General features: G+C 46.0%; 1 protein-coding gene across 1 annotated transcript in view; it reads left to right on the top strand.

Annotated features, from left to right (window-relative positions):
- The window catches only part of WNK2 (WNK lysine deficient protein kinase 2), a 123,662-nt gene extending 105,709 nt beyond the window's left edge, over positions 1–17,953 (top strand). Inside the window, exons 27-29 of the mRNA XM_026076776.1 lie at positions 1,046–1,299; positions 9,639–9,750; positions 17,838–17,953. Coding sequence (XP_025932561.1) covers positions 1,046–1,299; positions 9,639–9,750; positions 17,838–17,866 — 395 coding nt within the window. The 3' untranslated portion in view covers positions 17,867–17,953. The remainder of the gene's footprint in view (positions 1–1,045; positions 1,300–9,638; positions 9,751–17,837) is intronic.
- The last annotated feature ends 852 nt before the right edge of the window (positions 17,954–18,805 follow it).

The raw sequence follows: 18,805 nt of genomic DNA, 5'->3' as shown, positions 1-18,805 counted from the left end.
ATGATCCTTAAAGGTTATTCAGATGTTTTGTATAACTGTAGGACTAATTAGTTTACAGAGTTTCTGGGCTGGAAACTGATTAACAGAAAAAAAGACTTGAATGTTGGTGTTGCTTGCTTATATAAATAATTTGGCTACAGTTCTTTGAACTTTTTGCTTGGAGAGATGGTCTTTATTTAAAATATTTAGATATATCAGATATGTTTCTTAAATAAGTAAGTTGCTTTATATTTTCTGCTGAGGTCAAATTCATGCACCTCCAGTTGCTGCTTATTGCTAATCTTTCTGTGTCAGACTTGTAGGTACCAATGCGTAAATAGGACAGATTTTTTTCTAGTTGTTCTAAAAATATGCGAGCATATAAAATTAAATCTCTGTCAATACTCTTCCTTCTGTCTGTACCCAAAGTTCTGTATCTTTGTGTCAGAAACTAGCACACCCACTCATGTCCTCCTCTCTCTTCTGTACATTCATGGACCTGATTTTTTTCAGTAATATGAAGATGGCAGAGTAAATGCTCTTAATGCATAAAGCGCGACTGTAAGTTTCTGTAGCCTTTGAGGCACAGTAGGCCAACCATACTTGTAACTGATGTGACGCTGCTTCCGCTTTTCCAGGAGGACGGTAAACTCATGCAAGTAAGATAAATGGTAACATTCATTTTTAAAACGCGTGTAATTTGAGCAAGTGAAATTCTAAACAAATAACGCGTACTGCCTCACACTCTCTTGGGGTAGTCTTCTGTGAAGAGACTTTGCAAGTCTGATGCTGGGAATGTGGTCTTTCCTTCCCTCCTGGCCATTAACTTCACCTAGAGAGAGGCTGTGGGCACACCAGCTAGTGCCTCAGGTGATATAATATAACAGAAAATATGAATGTATTGGACTTGGACCATTTCTTTAAGCAAAGGTGTTCTGTAGAAAGGAGCGGGAGGGGTAAAAGTCAGAAAAGCCACCATCTGAATTGCAGGACATGAAAAGCTATTCAAGCAGCAAAATGGTGAAATGGAGTTGCTGTTGTCAGCTTTCTGTGTGTGATTTTTCAGGATCCTCTACGAACAGTCTTGTACCGTGCCCGGAGCCCCTCCCGCAATCCACTCTGCATGTCCAGGCCAACAACAGTAACAACAAGAAAGGCACCTTCACCGACGACCTTCACAAGCTGGTTGATCAGTGGACAAGCAAAACTGTTGGAGCTGCACAGACAAAACCCTCTCTAAACCAACTGAAGCAGAACCAAAAAAGACAAGACATGGAGCCAAAGGCTAATCCCATGCAAACCCAGAATGAGACATGTGGAGTAAGTGGCACTCCTTGAAGAACATACATTTTGCTATGTGTCTGAAAGCCATTGCAGAACTCAGATTTGGAGGAGGATGTAAATTAAAGTTGCTTCAGATAGATGCTTCATATAAATGTCCATCTCTTTTCATTAAGTACTAAAACAGATTAAAAAATTTTGTCTTTTGGAATTAATCTTGACAGATATATGGGCTGAAATATATATATGTAAAATATATATATTTTTAAATTGTGAAGTGCTCATTAACAGTAATATACAGCAATACACATACTAGTAACCATATGTTGTTTGACTTTTAAGTTTTTACTATTGCTAAAGTTTTCTTCATTTTGATGTTTAATCTTCCTCAGGCAGAGCGGTGGCAGGGCTAGTGGCTGGTGACAGCAAGCTGTTCTAGCAGAAGCTTCAAAGCGAGCTAGGGGAAAGCTGGATGTTTCTCTCACCATTGCTTGTTGTACTGGGCTGTACTAATCCCACGCGCCTTTAAGACTATCTGCCTCATGAAAACACCCGCTTCAGAAATGCAGTGAAAAGGAACTGAAACAAAGTGGAAATTAGAAATGCCTCCATTCACCCCCTTTTATTTTCAATGGCAGAAAAAAAGGTTGTGACATGCATTTGTGTCTGCATTTGAGCTTGTCTTCATGGCTGAGTGACAATATGGAGGCAGGCACAAAAATGAGTGAAGATATGTCCCAAATTTTGGTTTGCAATTCTCTCCTGCCCTGCAGCCTCCCAGACCTCTTCCTCCTCCTAACAGATGGAGTCACATTCCTTGACTAATCATTTTTGCTGGATTCATTTTTGTGAAGAATGGAAATTGAGCCAAAGTAGAGGAAAATAAGTGAGCTTTAAAAGCAAAGAGCGAGTGAAGATAAAATTAATAAGGGGCTGTTCGGTAATCCCTTAAAAACAGAGATAACTGGACCTGGATAAAAAAACCCATTGCCCTTTTAAGTGTGTAGGAGGGAAAAAACCTACATGCAGCAGTGGTAGCTCTGCAGTAGATCATGAGGTGAGACCTACTGAAGCAGGTACTATGCTAATGGGTCTGCTCTGGTACCTGCTGGTTTCTGTGTTAGATCGCTGACTTCCCAGGGAAAAGCATTTGCAATTCAATTAAGCAATTTTACATCAACTCTTAGCAGCCATAAATTAAGAAAAATTGGGAGTAAATAGTCCTTCTGTATAGAGATGGTTTAAAAAGTATAAACAAGTTCTGCAGAAATAGGGATGTCTACTTAAGACCCTATTAGTTCTCACAGAATAAGTCAAAGAAGGTGCTAGTAAATGCAGATCAGGAAGATTTCTAGAGGTGCTGGAGAAAGTGACGGTGAGGGCACAGATTTTGTTCCTTTTAAGTCACTTACCTTTTTCTTGTGTGGTTTTGGCAGCTAGATTTCTCCTCCCTGAGACTCCTGCAGTAGTTGGAAGTGTTTGGTGGGCATGTGCTGCCTACTTACCACTCTGGAAAAATGCGTGGTCATTTTGCATGTCTAAATCGGCTCGTAGCATCAATTTAGGGATAAACCTTCTGTTGTCGTGGTTTCTCTGTTGTGTGCTGTTTCAAGACCCATGGAGAAAGCAGAATATCGCTGTGAGAGGAACAGGCGTGTCCTTGTGTTAACACGCTGATTTTGAGAGGCTTTATTTTCTTTCTAAAATACAGCTGTTGTTCCAAGGAATGAACAAGGCTGATTGAGACATCGTAGAGATTATTTGCAAAGAGCTTAAAAGGATTGAGGTACCCTGCTCTTCAGCTGATGCCACTACATGGTGCTTGGCCAAGTTGCACAGTCGGGCAGAGACTCCCCGGTGCCAGGACTGTGCCCGTTTGCCCTTGACAGTTTTGTGCAAAAAGTCCTCGGGGGGCATGTGGGCTGCAGGAGTGGAGTAAGGGTGGATGGCGAATCCTCCTAGCCCACTTCACGTTGGGACGTTCGGCCACGAAGTTGGCGCAGAGTTTGCTGTGGATGATTTCAGAGCTGTGGCTGTGGGCAAGGAAGTTGTGTGAAAGGATACTTGAAGTGGCCCCATAACACCAGGTCTTGGAGAAATGAGTTTATATGGGAAGATGTTATACTTGCACAAAATCAGCGTTGAGTCCAGGTTCTAAAATGGTATTGAAAGACAAAAAAAAGCACCAAACAAGCAAAAAAAACCCCAGGAAATCAAATAAAGGGTGGAAAAATTAGTTTTCCAGTAGGGAGCATATAAAGTTCTGGCTATCCTTATTCAATCCATCTCTTAGTTGTCTTTTTTATTAAATATAAAAATACCTTTGCAAGAAAAGAATAAGGAGCACTAAGCAGGTTCCCCGCCCATCAAGGAAAGCTATAATATTTTATGTTGGAAATAAAGGCCAGACAAATTGGAAATGTGGTGGGCTCCCCCCCTCCCTTTTTTTCTTTTTTTTTGACAGCACAGATGATTAAACATTGGAAGAAACTAACAGGAAATTGCTAGGACAGGTTGTCTCATGTCTTCAAACTGCCTTTGTTTAGGAGATGCAAGTGTTGGTCCACTGTAATAATCGAAAATAAGGGCAGGAGGCAATATTCATACCTTTGCTTCCTAGGCTGCCTCTATAGGTTATTGGAAGGAAAGATGTTTCCTCAAAGAGTGTTTCTGAACGGGAGGAGAGTTTATGGGAATCATCCCACGATACTCTGCCGATCACAGAAACGGCCCCATGGAGCTGTCACTGCGCAGGGTGCTTATATGCGACGTAGAGGTTGTGTAGGCGACGAATGTCCGCCTGGGGTGAGAGGCGAGCTCTGGCGTTAGCCAAGCTGCAAGCCAGGAGGCAGCAAACCAAATGGCCACTTGCTACTCCGAGTTGGTTATTTTTCTTTTTTTTTTTTTTTTCCTACCTCTAAGCCAATGTAAAATTGCAACACATCCTTATTGGTAGGGTAGAGTTATGTGGTCTAATTATGTTTTTTATACCTGATTGTTTTTTAATTTGCTCTTACTGTTCTGCCACTGCTATCAATATGCAGGGTAGTTGTGAGACTCATTTCAAGTCTTCTCTTTCACCCTAAAAAGTTAATTCTCTATATTCTTGAGTTTACATTTTCTTCTGAGACACTTCTACCACCATCAGTAAGTTGTTTGCTGTGTGAATACAATATGTATTATTGGTAACCTTTTGGTGGAGGGGGACAGCCACTCTGAGGTGGAAATCAGCTCAGAAGAGAAATGGGTTATGTGCTTAATAGCTGCCTAAAAAGTTGTAGTGATTTTATTTTCTTCTTCTTTATCACCAAAAGTATAGGAAGCAATAAATACAACTGGGATGCAAGGGAAGACTTTTTAAACTCTGCTTTGTTTTTGTGGAAATGAGAATTCCTTCAGGAAAGAAGAAATTATATTGCCTCTCAGTTTGGCTGCAAATTATGATTGATAGGTGTTAGGGGTTTCTGGGGGAACCTTTAGGCTTCCAGTTATATTACAAGAGCATTGAAATGTTCCTTTTCAACAATTCTGTTTAAACTTGGAAATATGAATTGATCCTGATCATCAGTAGTTTGAAATGCAAGGGGAGATATTAGGAAGAATTGAAGCCAAACTTTCTGAAAATAGTAATTTCTCTCATGCTCATCCATGCTGAAAACATGATGAAACCCTTTCTTACAGGTGATTATGGGTGCCACCAATAAAGGCAGCCGTCTAGGAACGTGAGCTGCTTTGTGTGCAAGCGTACTGGCGATTCTGTAGTTGCAGGTATTATTTGGAGATGTCTGGGAATAAAGGGTGTACCAACAAGGCGCTTGCTGTCCTTCATGTTGTTATACGGCTCCACGGCTTTTAGAGAAAAAACTATTACCAAAAAAAAAAGGCTGTAAACATGTTCTGAGTCTCTAATATGATAGTTTTTGTGAAACAGGCAGGTTTGTGTTGTGGCGTTGACACAGTTAGTGATAGCGGCACATCTGTTTGTATTTGGTATATCTTGGTTTTAACGAGCTGGCCGCCTGGGAAGCAGCTATCCTGGGGGGAGCTAGGGACGGGAAAGTGGAGCAGAAGGACTATTAACACCTCTTGCTGTGTCCTCCATGTCCATTGGATTGAAAGAATAAAGCAGATGTGATGAATCTGTGCTTGAAGGTATTCAACACTGCCTTCTCACTCTGACTATCAGAATAGCTTTCCAGGAGCCTGGAAGAGTGCGTACGTAAATCTGCAGTAGCACCTAATAACTTTGTGGTTTTGGTAAACTGAAGAGGGGTGATAGGGAGGGTGAGGATGAGTTAGCATCCTTGCCCAGCTCGTGGTGCCAGGCAGCACTAACCCTGTCCGCCTGTCCAGACAGTTTTCTTGCAGCGATAGTTGTACTAGGCAAAAGTGAAACAGTAATGCATAGCCATCAAAACGTAGCCAAATGAAAAATGATCTAAACACTGAGCTTCTGAAACTGATTATGGTAGTTGCGGTCAGCTTTCACAGCAGGATTGCAGTTTGTTCTGTTCTGATACAAAAATGTAAATAAATACTTACAACCTGTATAAATAGCGAATGACTACTGGCCGCATGCTTCCGCAGTGCTGTGGCTGCGAGCGACGCTGCAGCGGCGCGCCCGAGCTAGCCTGGCAAAGCGAGGGCGCAGGCGGGGGCTTAGAAGAGGAGTCCAAAGAGCAGGCGCCTGCCGCTGCCCAGTTCGGCTCCGGTTCATCTCTGCGTGTTTCTGTGTAGGTTCCTGCCTGCTCATCTAAATGCCTGCGTACGAGGTTTAGGGGAGCAGGAAGCAGGGCAGCCGGGGGAGCGCGGCGCGGCTCCCGGCCTCGACGGCCCGGCCTGGCGTCGGCAGGCTCGGCTCGGCACGGGGGCTGGGGCTGGGGCCATCTCCCGCCGGCGCTGGAGCTCGCACCCGCTCTAACTCTAACTAACCCCGGGGCGGCTGTCGCAGCAGTGTTTCACTCTTAGTCTGTGTTGGTTCGGTTACGTCCGGGGCGGGCGGGCGGGTGAGCGCGCTGTGTGCGCGCGCTGCGGCTCGCGGGCTTCCCTGGTGGGCGGCGCGTGCTTCTCCGGGGAGGGTTACCTGAGGTGCAGAGGGAAACAGGGGAGCGGGTTTTCTCACTGCTTTCCCTTGCAGCACTGGTATGTTTTAGAACATCGCTCTCTGCCCCTGAAAAAATCCCTAGCAAGTGTCTCCAGCAGATGGGCCTGCTGGCATGGTGATGACAGATGTCAATTTTGCAGTGCGTTTGGTAAATGCATTAAGCTTGAATCTGTGGCTATTTCTTCAGCCTGCTTAAGGCCAGGCGAGATGACTGTGTAAAGGTCTAGACAAGGAGCAGAACAAACAAAAGTAAATTAATGTTGAAATATTTAAAATGAAGTAATGCCATGCGTAGTTAGCAAAGTCAGATAGTGTTGCATCACCTTGAGTTAAATTAGACAGGAAATTAGAAGGAAAAACACCACTTCTGCTTTACCCTTCTGCAGGAAAATTGGAGATATATATTTATATAAAAATAAAAAATAAAATGTGTGTATGCATGTATATGTCCTATATAGCTGAAGGCTGTTGTTGAAAAGCTTTTTGTTTTTTACTCATCTGTAAACATTGGTTACTTGAGCTGGGTACAGGATTCTGATGTTGCACCACTTGCTTGCAACTCCCAAGACAATTTCAGTATACACAAGCAGTTCATACCTGCCTTCAAGCCGTGGTAGAACACCAAAACGCAGGCAGCGCTGTGGCGATTGAAGGCTTCTCGCGGCCAAGAAGCACCGCAGTGTAGCTGATGAACGTGCTGGAATCGTCGGCTGGTGCCAGCCGTGCTCCTTCAGAGCAGGCTGGCGGGGACGGCGGGTGACAGCCGAGGGGAGAGGGCGTCCGGCCGGCGGGGGCTCAAGCGGCGCGGGGCTCCTGCGAGCGCCGGCAGAGCGCCCGGGGTCACCGCTTCCCGGCGAGCTCGCCGCCCCGCGGACTCGCGCGAGCGCCCGAGGAGGCGCTTTGCTGCGGCTCCCGCTTCCCCGAGGGCCCCTCGAGCCCCGCGGGTGCCGGGACGGCTCCGGTTACCGCCTCCGCTTTGACCCCGCTACGGGCGTGCAAGTTGTTCGTCGCTGCGTGAACGTCTGTGCGTTTCGCTTTGGATTTTGTGAGCAAAGTGAGCTGACGGCTTCTGAACCTGCAGACTCCATAGCTGCTTGTGCCTCGTTTTGAGGACCGTGACGGTGCTCGTCGATTCTGACGTTTCATTCAGTGTTCACGTGCAGGAGGAAACAGGTTGTTTCAGCCTCTGGCAGTTGTCGTTCATCATAGCTGGCCAAAAGATCGTGGTTAAAAAGTGGTTTGACCGAGAAGCTTCTCTACAGGGGGGAATGCACGAGCTGGGAGTCGTGTTGCCTCTTAAAGCGTGTGTTTATCTGTTCGCTTGAAGCATGCAGCAAAGGTAGGAGAAGCAGCCTTGAAGCATCCGTGTGCATTTGTCACAGCATTAACAAGTTTTATCATCTGTGTGATGTTTGGTTTTGGGGCATGATTAATTTTATTCCTAGCTGCACATAGATAGCCTTGAACACAGCTGCTTCTTTATTGAGTAACTTATTGAGAATGAAGAGGCAGAAAAACCCAGATCACGTAGGTTTCTCAGCATTTTAAAACAATTGACAATGAACTTTTTTCCCAAATTATAATTTTTATACACAACTACTTGCTAAAATGTCACTTTATCATTTTAAATGCTGCTATAATTTACTGCTTGTATAGGAGGTGATGTATTTCAATGTGGTACATTTGCAAGGCAGCCACGCTAACCACTTACAGCTGTCTAGGTGGTGAAAAGCATCGTTCTGAGGATGTTAGAATATGGGTGTAATAACAGCTTAAAGAGATAATTGTCTTATATGTCCTCAATTCCTCTGTTTATTGGGGGTTTTTTTGTTTCTGCTGTTAATTTGGGTGGATTTTTATGCACTAATGGTTTTAAATTCATTGCACCAGAGCAGATATTTTTAATGGTCATCATAAGCTTCAAGTTTCAGATTAGAATTGGAGACAGTGAAGCAAAGAATTATATTGGATATTTCTGTATTTTCCTAGAATTTTCTTGGGAGCAAAGGATCATACCCCAAAGCAATAAATCCTAGCATTGTACTGCTATTTTTATTTTTAATTGAGAACAGAGACTATAATCAGAAACGTAGGGTAAGCATTCCACACAGTCTTACACGTATATTCATGCTTCCACTTAAATTTCACATTCATACCAATTTAATTAACGTGAAATATCAATTTTATGTGAGATTCCCGGACTGAAAGAATGCTTTTTTTTTTCTCCTTTCATGAATAGGTGCTGTGGAATCCCTGCAGGAATTTGTAGATTGTGTGAAATCAAAAATGTAATAAAACCCGTTAACCCCATCCACCGAGAGACCAGGCAGCATTTTGTATGATTATTGTTGTGGCGTTGTGTGTTATTAAGCTTATAATTCTGGAAGCCTGTCCATCCTCTGTGTTTGGAAAGGAGAGTCCTTTCTCTGACCCTGGCCTGCAAAATCTGAATAATTGAAATGAATGTTAATAGAATCTCAGAAAAATAGCTGGAATTGATTTCAGCAGCCCCTTCAACAGGATTATGCCTGGCTGTGCTGTTGCTGGTATCCAGACTTACCCAAACCTGATCTTAACGACGAGCAGGGCCGGATATTTAACCTTGCAGAAAACCTCTCCCGGTTCTTTGCTCAGCGAGGTTGCACCACTTGGCACAAACCACTTCTTGCAAAAATACGCCCTAGAATTTTTAAAACTCGCTCATTTTACTGTGCATGGAGTGGTAAGAAGCACAGTACAATACGCAATTTGGTTTAAGTCTGCATTTGGCTTCATTTATCTTTTAAGCACAAGATCCAGCACTAATGAGGGATACTGGTGTACTTTGGACATTAAGAATGTTTTGTGGCTTTTTTTATGGTGTCAAGTTCTCACGTGTTCAGGATGTCTCCTGGCTCCTTAAATACTAAGGCTGTACTCAGACAGCCTCCCCCTCCCGCCTGCATCAGCCTTTGCCGTTACTTTCCAGCTCTTATTTTAGCCTTTAGAAAAGCCCGAACTCCAAGGACACCTCGACGTGCCCGGTGCCTGCTCAGGCCGAGGACTATCGCGGGCGCTGCGCAGCTCCCCAGCGGCGAGCGGAGCCGCTTGCGAGCGCGGGGGCTTCGCGCGGCCAAGCGCGGGCAGAGCCCTGGCCGCCGGCGGGAGCGCGCCTAGCTCTGCTGGGAATGACCGGTCCTGCAAACGCCCTCCTAGCTCAACAGCATGACGCTACATTCGCCAGTTGGGAAAATCGAAGCTTAATAGCGATGCTTTTTTATTTTTCTTTTTGTAGGTTAATTCAGTAAGAACAGGATTGGGGAGTCAGTGCGTTGTTCCAGTGTCTTGTCCCATGTCCGCTGCATTAACTGCGGGAGTTTCGCCACCCATGCCAGTGCCTATGCCAGGTACTACTCCTTCTGGCGCAGTAACACCTTACGCGATGCCTCTCTGTCCGTACGGAGGAGTTTTCCCTACACCGCTTTACGGCGTGCCGTGGTCGGGCGCGACAGCACAGCCCGGGATTGCGGGAGGTCAGAGCTCTGGCCCCTTCTCGGCTCGCGGGAAAACCTGCTCGCAGACGCACCCGGCGCCGCTGCAGCAGCCCGCTGCCGGCGCGCCCGGCCCCAGCCTCAGAATGACGTAGCTCCCTCGCCTCTCGGTGGGTAACGATGATCGCGACACGGTGACGCGGCGCCTGCGGCCCTGCGGCCGCCGCGCGTGCGGGCGGTGGTGCGGGTCCGCCGCGGGCGCCCCGCCGGGCCTGCGAGCACGCGCGGCCGTGCGCTGCATCCAGCAACCACTGTGAAACGTTCCCACAAAAGGTAGTTCTTTGTTATGGCAATATTTGCTTACCTTTCTTTGCTGAAGACACTTTATTATGTTGTGTTCTGGTGTTTTACACTTGCAATCCTTAAAGTTAATGTACTTGAATTGATGATTAGAAGAGTGTACTAACCCCCGCAGGAGTACAGTGCCTTGAATTTAAGCTTTTCAGTTCCGGCTGGAAAGAGATATAAAAATATTTGGAAGGTGTATTTTATTTACAACCTGCTTGTGAGTTAAAGTTTTCCTTTTTATTTGCAAAGATACCGAAGTTTACAGTTGAAGCTCTTCATTGGTTTTGTTCCACTGTAAATGCTGTTATTTTAATTCATAGATTGAATTGTCATTTCTGAGGCTTTTAAAATTGTGAGGCGAGGTTTTTTTGAGACAATGACCTAAATTTAATTGTGTTTGTACAAGGAGTAGTGAAATGCACATTTACAGAGTGATCCAAGTAAGTTGTTTGTAAGAACAGGTAATAGCTTTGGGCAGTGCAATTCATTCTGTTACGCAGTCCTTGGTAAAGCTGTTGTAGGTGGCAACTTATTTCTGCAACCAGGAGCTAGCTGACGGGCAAACTCTGTTTTCTTCTAGATCTGCAGCAGATTTGATTTACGTTTTCTTTCCCTTACTGGGCTTTTATATTTTAGTTAAATTACAAATCCATGCATGTTTCATAAGTGAAAAGCTAACTGAAATCTTGATTATAGGAGAACATATCTCCGGGTTACTGTAAGAACCGTGTAAGTACAGTACTTGCATGTCTTCTGCCTTCAGTTTGGCAATCTCGGTTAAGAACAGTGTTTTGTCACTGAAGTGCTAGCAGTATTCACACTGAAATGGAATAAAAATGTGAAGCTGTTATTTTTCTTCTTCATATATGATCAATGAATACTTCAGTTTTGGAGTCTCACCACCTTTTGTTTCAATTTTTTTTATTTTATTTTCACTAAGTTTGCAGTGTAGGTGGCATGGACACCTCTCTCCTGTTTGAAAGTTGCTTTTTGCCCATTTTTCTGTGCATAGAATCTGCACCTGCACCCCTCGGTCTAAAGGCACAAGGTAACCACTAAAACTGGTTTGCTGATGGTAAGTTTTGTTTTAATAGGAAGCACTAAGGGAGATCGTTACAGGCACCAGTAACAAAACACGCGGACAAATTTGAAGGCACGTTGCTCTGTATCTCTACTGCAATGACGTTTGATGCTGTCTGCTGAAGGGCAGAGATGTCTTGTGCTGCCAAGCTGTGAATTGTATAGTTCTATTGTACTTTGAGCATTATATCTGTCTAAGTTATTTTGTTTGTACCCTTTGAATATATTATTCCATCAATTCAGTTAGAATTGAATTTTATAGACAATTATGCAGAGTCTTCTGCCTGGGCAAAATACTTACTGTAGTAAGAGATTTCTGTTCTCTGTAACATGTATCTTTAATTTGTTTGGGTTTTTTAGATTCATGTCTGTATGCTTCATGAGCAACCATGGAAAATATGTTCTCACACCAGTTTTCCTTCAGCTTGCACTGAACCGTACAGTTTATGTCGCTATTGCCTGTTGTATAGCCCATCCCTTGTATACTGACGGAGTCAGTGGCACTAAAAACCCCAAGAAATTGTATAGATTGGAAAGAAGAAAAATAAACATTTTGTGCTTGAAAACTGTGCGAAAAAACAGTGTTTTTCTAAAACATAGAAGCGTGTCCATTTCTAGCTGCTCCGGGTAACTCTCCGTTTGTTTTCCAGCCTTTTATCCCTTTTCTTGCGTTTAAGGAGCAGAAGCGATGCCCTGGCTGCTTCCCCGTTTCTGCCGTAAAGCCGCTGTGCCACCTCCCGCAGCCGCGAAGCAGCGCCCCGGCGGCCACGGCGCCCGCCTCGCGGGCCGCCTTGCTCCGGGTCCCCGGCCTTCTGCGGGCTTCTGCCGGCGTTGCGGTGCTGCAGAGCAGAGCAGAGCAGAGCAGAGCAGGCTGGAACGCTAGAGGGGCTCTTTTAAGCAGGTGGTATCCTGAGTGCTGCTGGTGGTATGAATTAGGGTGCGAGAGTTTGGTAGCAGGGGAGGGAGGCGCTCGGGCTGCGCATCTCCCGTGCCGGAAGGTGCCGTGGAAACCCTTCGAACTTGGTCCTGGCGCAAGTTAAATGTGCCCAAGGGAAGGAATGAAGATCAGCCCTGACCTGGCTTCGTGCTACATGCGCGCCCTTGGAAGTCTCTTCCGTTTGTGTAGCTTGCGGTAGAGATTAAGAAAGGAAAGGGAGCACGGGAGGAGGTCTGATACCTCTGCGTGTCCGTGTATCCAACCTGTGCGGCTCTGCTGTACCTGCTGCACCCGTTTTATGGCTTAATATCTGTGCTGCGATTGCCTGGAAATCCGCAGTCTCCTGTTCTCAGCAAAGGCAGCCTGCTGCACTGCGCGCCGCGGGCACGAGCGGCGCGGTGTACGTGCAGCCGATGCTGGTGCGTAGGGAGCGTGCCCCGCGGAAGCCGGTCTCGATTCCGAGACGTAGACGTATTCATTTACTCTCTTAAAATGAAGCTTTCACGTTTCTAGCATCTATGTTCCTAACTGTTGTATCTTTAGCTAGTGTTGGGGCCAAAGAAAGGCTCAGAGGTTGATGTTTTCATTGCAGTATTCATCGTTTTAATTCCCTGATAGCCATCTTCACTGCAAGTCTTCCGACTCTTAACTTTAAACTACATTTTCTTATCCTTGATCATGCTGAAGGCTGCTTCAAACCTCAGTAGCAAGTAAACAAATGATGGGAGATGGAACAAGTGGGACTTCTTGAGCAGAATTTGAGCAAAGGTGCTGGCCATGTTGCTCTGCCCACCTCTTTCAACAGTTTTAAAAAAAAAAAAAAAAAAAAAAAACTGCTCCAAAGTCCTGTTTGTCATTGAATGTCTTCCTCATGCTTAAGGACAGTTTTTGTTCCTTAAAAATCAATCTATATTTCCATTAAGTCCACTTAAATGAGACTGGTGAGCGAGATTATGGTATTTTATTTAGCTGCATGCATGCGTTTTACATAAAGTCTTCAGACGGAAAAGCATATGTATTGCAGGTACCGGCACTTGCTCTGGCGTGTTACAGTACATAACACCGGTTTCAGGGGCCTGAAAGCTTTGCCAGATTTAAACAGCTGGGCCCAAACCTTTCTACGTAGCTCAGACGAGGGGCGAGAGGCATAAGTGGGGTCTGTGCCGCAGCCCTGGAGGGGGGCGCAGCGAGGAGGCTCTGTACGCAAACAACCGTTCCCTTACGGATCCCAGAGCTGGCCTGATTTTGTTCCTGACTCTGAATATTCCTTTGATGTCTAGCAAGCAGGTGTGAAACACCCTGCATAAAATTTCCCCTTTCCTTAATGGCAGGCCTACGGCTGTGTCCTATAGCTTTGTCATCTTGACATTCCCAGAGCAGCTCCGTAAGGACCTGTGTGGAGCCAGGATGGATTTGTACGATTAAATTCGAGGTTTTGATGAGGACAGAGGGCCAGGGAGTTGGGAGGTCCCCAATTTCTTAACTTTAAAAATTTATAGGAACTTAATACAAATTTTGAAAGAACATTTTAAGCTGCCAAGTCACGCATCCAGTACTTGGGAAATGACGAATTGAGTTTGCCCATCTGCCCTTATTTTGGCTTTCCGGTTGCTGTATATCATGCTAGAGTGTCTAAATGCATAATCGCATCCTGGTTTTCCGCGGCATCCCTGGCTTGCTTCGAGGGGGACGGGGCTTGCCGTGCGCGCGAGCCGCTGCGCGGGGCCCGCTTGTGCGCTCAGGGCTTGCGAGGGGCAGGGTCGGAGCAGGAGGCGGCAGGGAGAAAACTCCGAACGCTTAACGCTGCCCTGCGAGTCTCAGTCCGATCTCCCGGACACTGACTTCACTTCAAACCAATGATGCAAAAACTATCCCTTGCAGTTTCTTTGTATACTTAATTCTGATCTTCCTTGTATAATTTTAAAGAGTAAATGCTGCTATTTAGCTATTACTTTACATCTATCTGTAGAGTGCTCCTTTTCCTCCTGTTCCTTCACTGTCTGCTGTATAGCTTCTTGCATTTTTCTCTGAAATATTTGGTATTAGCTAGCATGAAAAACAAGATGACAGATAAATGGGCCGCTCATCTGGCTACATATGGCAGTCTCTTCACTCCTGCAAAAATACCTGTGTTTGGGAACAAGTCTCTTTAATGCTAAACACTAGTGTTTCCCAAATGAAATCAGATTTCTTAATCAAATTTCAGGTTTTGCCATTTGATATTTGTGGAGGAAGAACACTAATATGTTTGAATCAGTCATTAGTTTACTTGTTTTTTTCAATAGTTGCTTTTTCCCTTAAAGTATTTTTTGTGGTCCCAGTGCTCTATTTCCTATTCAGAAAACACTCTGAGTTTTTCCAGAAAAGCCCTGGGGACTTAGAATTCAGTGTGTTTGTACTGTTTGATCAGCGCGTGTGTTCTTGTGGGTAGAGTTCGAGCAGGAAAAACATCCGACCTTCCGCACTGATTGGAAGTAGGCTTTGGAGAGCCGTAATCAGTAGTCTCCTTTTTGAAATGATTTGACCTCAATGTTGCTTTTCCCCCCACCTCAAAGTAAACAAAGGTTTCAAGTCATGTTAAGCAAGATTGCCATATTGGTTAACATTTGAGGTATCAAAAACCTGCATAGTTTTTCGGCTTGCTGCCAGCTAGCTACCCGCTGAGGTCGGTTCAGATCTTGTTGAAGGAGTGGGCTTGGAGGCAGAAGTTGCAAATGAAATAGTTCAAGACTACAACTAATAATAACCCAGCAAGGTTTCTTGCAGTCTCCTAGCTCCCCGTCTGCCCTTCTCAGTCCCCGATTCTTGGGGGTGTTTGCAGAAGAGGCTGGTAGTGCTGGAGCGGTGCGTGCTTGCGGCGTAGGGCCAGGTCTCTGCAGAGGATGCCAACAGGAGACTCCGGCGCTCTTCGTTATCACAGACGGATGAATAACTTGCTATGGGATTGAGTTTATAAAACAGCAACGACATAATCACATGCATTTCTTGCCATGGTTATTTATTATTTATTGAATCTTTGAGTCATGTGCTGGTTTTTGTGGTGTTGGGCTCTGGCTATAATTACGCAGCCAGGCCCGTGCTGAGCTGAGCTGAGCTTCAGTCGAGGGTTTGTGCAAGGCGTCTGCTGTGCTGATGCTTGCGTTGTTTCTTCTGAATGGACGTGGTAAATACAGTTGTATCCTAGTCTGTATTCCTCAAACGAATCATTGCTCAGACGTGGATCGTGTTGTGACTTCTGCACGTCGGTGACTTTTGACTGGAGCGATGTTTCTTTTTTCAGGCAGGTCCGTTTCTTGAGCCGTCCCCTTCAGAGGCAGCGGGCAGGGGAGCTCCTGAGCCCTGATCGTGCTCCCTCTGTTGTTAATGCGGATGAGCTGCAGGAGTGCAACCTAGCGAGGTGGACTTCGGGGAGCGGTCGGGTTACAAATTCTGCACACTGAAAGAAGCTGTGGCTCAGAGGCTTTTGCATGTGCTGCGATGCTGATTTTAGCTGTGGCGGTAAATAGATTACTTGTGACTGATTCATCCGGAAGACGGGCTTATACAAGCAGACGGTAATTTTTGTAAATTATGTGGTCCCTTCTGCTTTTTTTCAGAGTAATAGTTGAAGTGTGCTGTTGAGGTTGCTGCTAGATACGCTTGAATCTAGATTTGACTATAAAACTTTTCCTGTGAAATAGCTTGCCCACAAGAAGTCTAGAGGCTGCATAATTTAAGTGTGCACTCTTACACGCAAAGCCTCATTAAGCTTTGGTTTTCTCTTGATAAGCACGCAAACAGTATGCATCGAAGAAGACCTTGTAGATTGATTAAATCTCTGTTATAACAGTGAAGTTCTTGTGATGAGTTTTTGTTTTTTCAAAGTCTGGTGACCAAGAGAAACTTGGACTAATTTCTTTTGATGTAGTGCCACTGGATGGATTCACAGTGTATATTTAGCATGTTGTTGTAGTCACACATTAACAAGTTGTCGTATAAGGCAGAAGGAAAAGTCAGGATTTTTTTTTCCCCTTGGAAAAGAGCGGATCCCCGTACTTTGCCTTCCATCACCACCGAGGGCAACTACGGCAGCTTCGTGCTCTAGGAGCTCTGAGCCACTGTGCTGCAGATTTTTAGATCTAGCATAATTTTTGCTGAGATATTTGGGAGCTTTGACACCTTTTAAAAGCTTAGGCAGTTTAAAAAGAAATAACTGGCTGCCAGTCCTTCTCAAACAGATGTTCTTTAGGTCTGACATAAATACCCCAAAAAGTATTTACTCGTGGTTTTTGTTTGGAATTAGTCTGCAAATAAGGTAGAAACTTATTTTTCAGCATTCAGTTTTGTTTATCTATCTGATTAGATAAACTACATCTGATACCTCTTTCAGTGTCTGTTTCCTTCTCTAGTCAGAGGCTCCGAGATATTCTGTGCAATAACTGCATTTCCTCCACAGTTGGCCCCAACACACACAGGACTTTAGCAGAGCTGAGTTCACTGATCTCCGCAGTGCTGTCGATGGGGCCCTTCCAGTTTCTGCTCAAAAGTGCAGACCGCCGCCAAAACGCGAGGTTGCCCTGGGCGCGTGGGCTGCTGCCTGCAGGGGCTGGTCACCGGCGGAGCTCGCGCTGCCTTCGACTTTGCGGCTGAGCCGCGGTGTAGCCAGGGGCCAGTCCCCTTGCGCGCTCGAGCTTTTTCCCTCTTACCTGGAGGTCATTAACTTTGCCTTGTTTCTGGGATGAGCTTCTGTGCCAAGTGGTGGTTGTGAGTAGTGAGCAGCTGTGGAGAGCTGGGGTGGGTCAAGTCTTTGCAGAAGTGATGTTGCTCAGAAGCTTGTGGGAGATTTACGGTGAAAACATGACTCTACTTCCATTAAAAGCACTTATTCCTATGAACAGGCAGAGCGGGAAAGACAGGAGGGAGGAAAGTGGGACTACATTTAATAAAAGCAAAGCCTAAAGCATGGAAGCCCGCCAGGAGCTGTAGCAAACACAGAGTCCCTCTGCACAAGGCACTTTTTCCTGATGCCCGCTGTGTCCCCCACTCTGAAGAGCTGCCCTTCGAAACGGCTCGCTGTGTTTTTTCCAAAAAAATCCAGCAAACTGTCCGTTGTGCGAGCTGCACGTGCCGAAGTGTCCGTTGTGCGAGCCGCACGTGCCGAAGTGTCCGTTGCGCGAGCCGCACGTGCTTGCAGGCCCAGTAACGAGCGCGCACGTTGCTGTGACGGGGCCTGACGGACTTGAGTGCATGTTGCTAAGCTGCCGGCGCCCCGACCCGTGGCTCGCGCGGGACATGCGGGCGCGCGGCTGCTCCGGCCTCGCGCTGCGCTGCGGGCGCTTGTGCCGCGCTCCCCTGCGCCGCGGGCATCTCCCTTGGGGGAAGCGAGGCCGGCTCGGAGGCGGCCGCGGGAGAGCAGCGCTTGGCGCGGGCAGCGGAGGCCGTGCGAGCGCCTTCGCGGGCAGCCGCGGGGCTGCGCAGCGCCCTCGAGAGCGAGCTGCCGCCGAGCGGTCGGCGCGACGCCCCGATGCCGGCCAGCGGGATTTCCGCTCCCGCTGCCACGGCCTAGCGGGGATGCCGGCGCCGGCCGCGGCCTCCTCGCGGGAGGGAGGGCTTTGCGCGCGCCAGGTCCGCCGTCTCACGCGGCCGTTCTCTCTTGTAGGTCCTGAAGCCGCGAGCGCCGGCGACTGAGCCGTGGCCACCGCAGCTGCCGTGCCCAGCGCCGGGTCCTGCCGCCGCCACCGGCGAGGAGGAGCAGCGAGATGGGAAATGATTTATCGTGTGTGAGACATTCTGTGCCGTGCTGGTCCATTCTACACGATTTTGTAACTTTCTAATCATTTTTTATTTATAGTTGGAAATACAAAAATGTTATGCAAAAATAAAGGAAAAATATTTTGGGGGAAAAAGGATTTTGTTCCAGATTGTTCCCTTCTGTTGTGAGCCAGGTTCCCGTGAGCAGCTTCTCGAGAAGAGGGAGTAGGAGGCGTTCTTTCAAGTATATTTTGTTTCACACGGTTGTAATTTAAGTAGTTTTCGAAAAGATAAGCTAGGCACATGTATTCAGATTCTAGTAGAAGATAAATTCCAATTCCATTTAAATTTCTCAGTCAGAACAGTTCTTTTGTGAAGATAATATTCTATTTTAAATCTGGTTAAATCAAGTAAAGCAACCTGCAGAGACTTCGCTGGATAGCAAGTTCATTCTTGTCACCTCCTTTTTTCCCTCTTTCTTTTCCTTATAGACTGGACACGTTTTCTTGCCAGAGTTAAATACAGGTCTCAAATCACTTCTAATTTTAAATGTAAGACTAAAATCCTTCTGCAGACGAGTCAGTAATTGGAGCAATTTTTAAAAGACTTTAAAGTGCCTTCAACAAGCTAAAATTATGTAGTGGGAGATTTCTTTTTCTTGATTCACTGAAGATAGGTTTCAGCTGCCTCCGGGGTTGAGGTGACGTACAAAGTAGTTTGTAGCAATAATCTCATGAGTAATCATTCATTATGAAGTTATACTCAACTTTTTTTAGAAAGGTGGGTTTTTAAGCACTTTTCCTAAGGACTAGGAAAGAGTGCTGGTCTTGCTGTTATATTTTGGCCCTAAACTCTTCCAGCCTTCTGCTGCTATGC

Source organism: Apteryx rowi, unplaced genomic scaffold (genome assembly GCF_003343035.1).
Source record: "Apteryx rowi isolate R43461 unplaced genomic scaffold, aptRow1 scaffold_111, whole genome shotgun sequence".
In the NCBI taxonomy this organism is placed as follows: Eukaryota; Metazoa; Chordata; class Aves; order Apterygiformes; family Apterygidae; genus Apteryx; species Apteryx rowi.
Note: the sequence above shows the minus strand (reverse complement) of the source record. Positions and strands in the feature narration are given on the sequence as shown.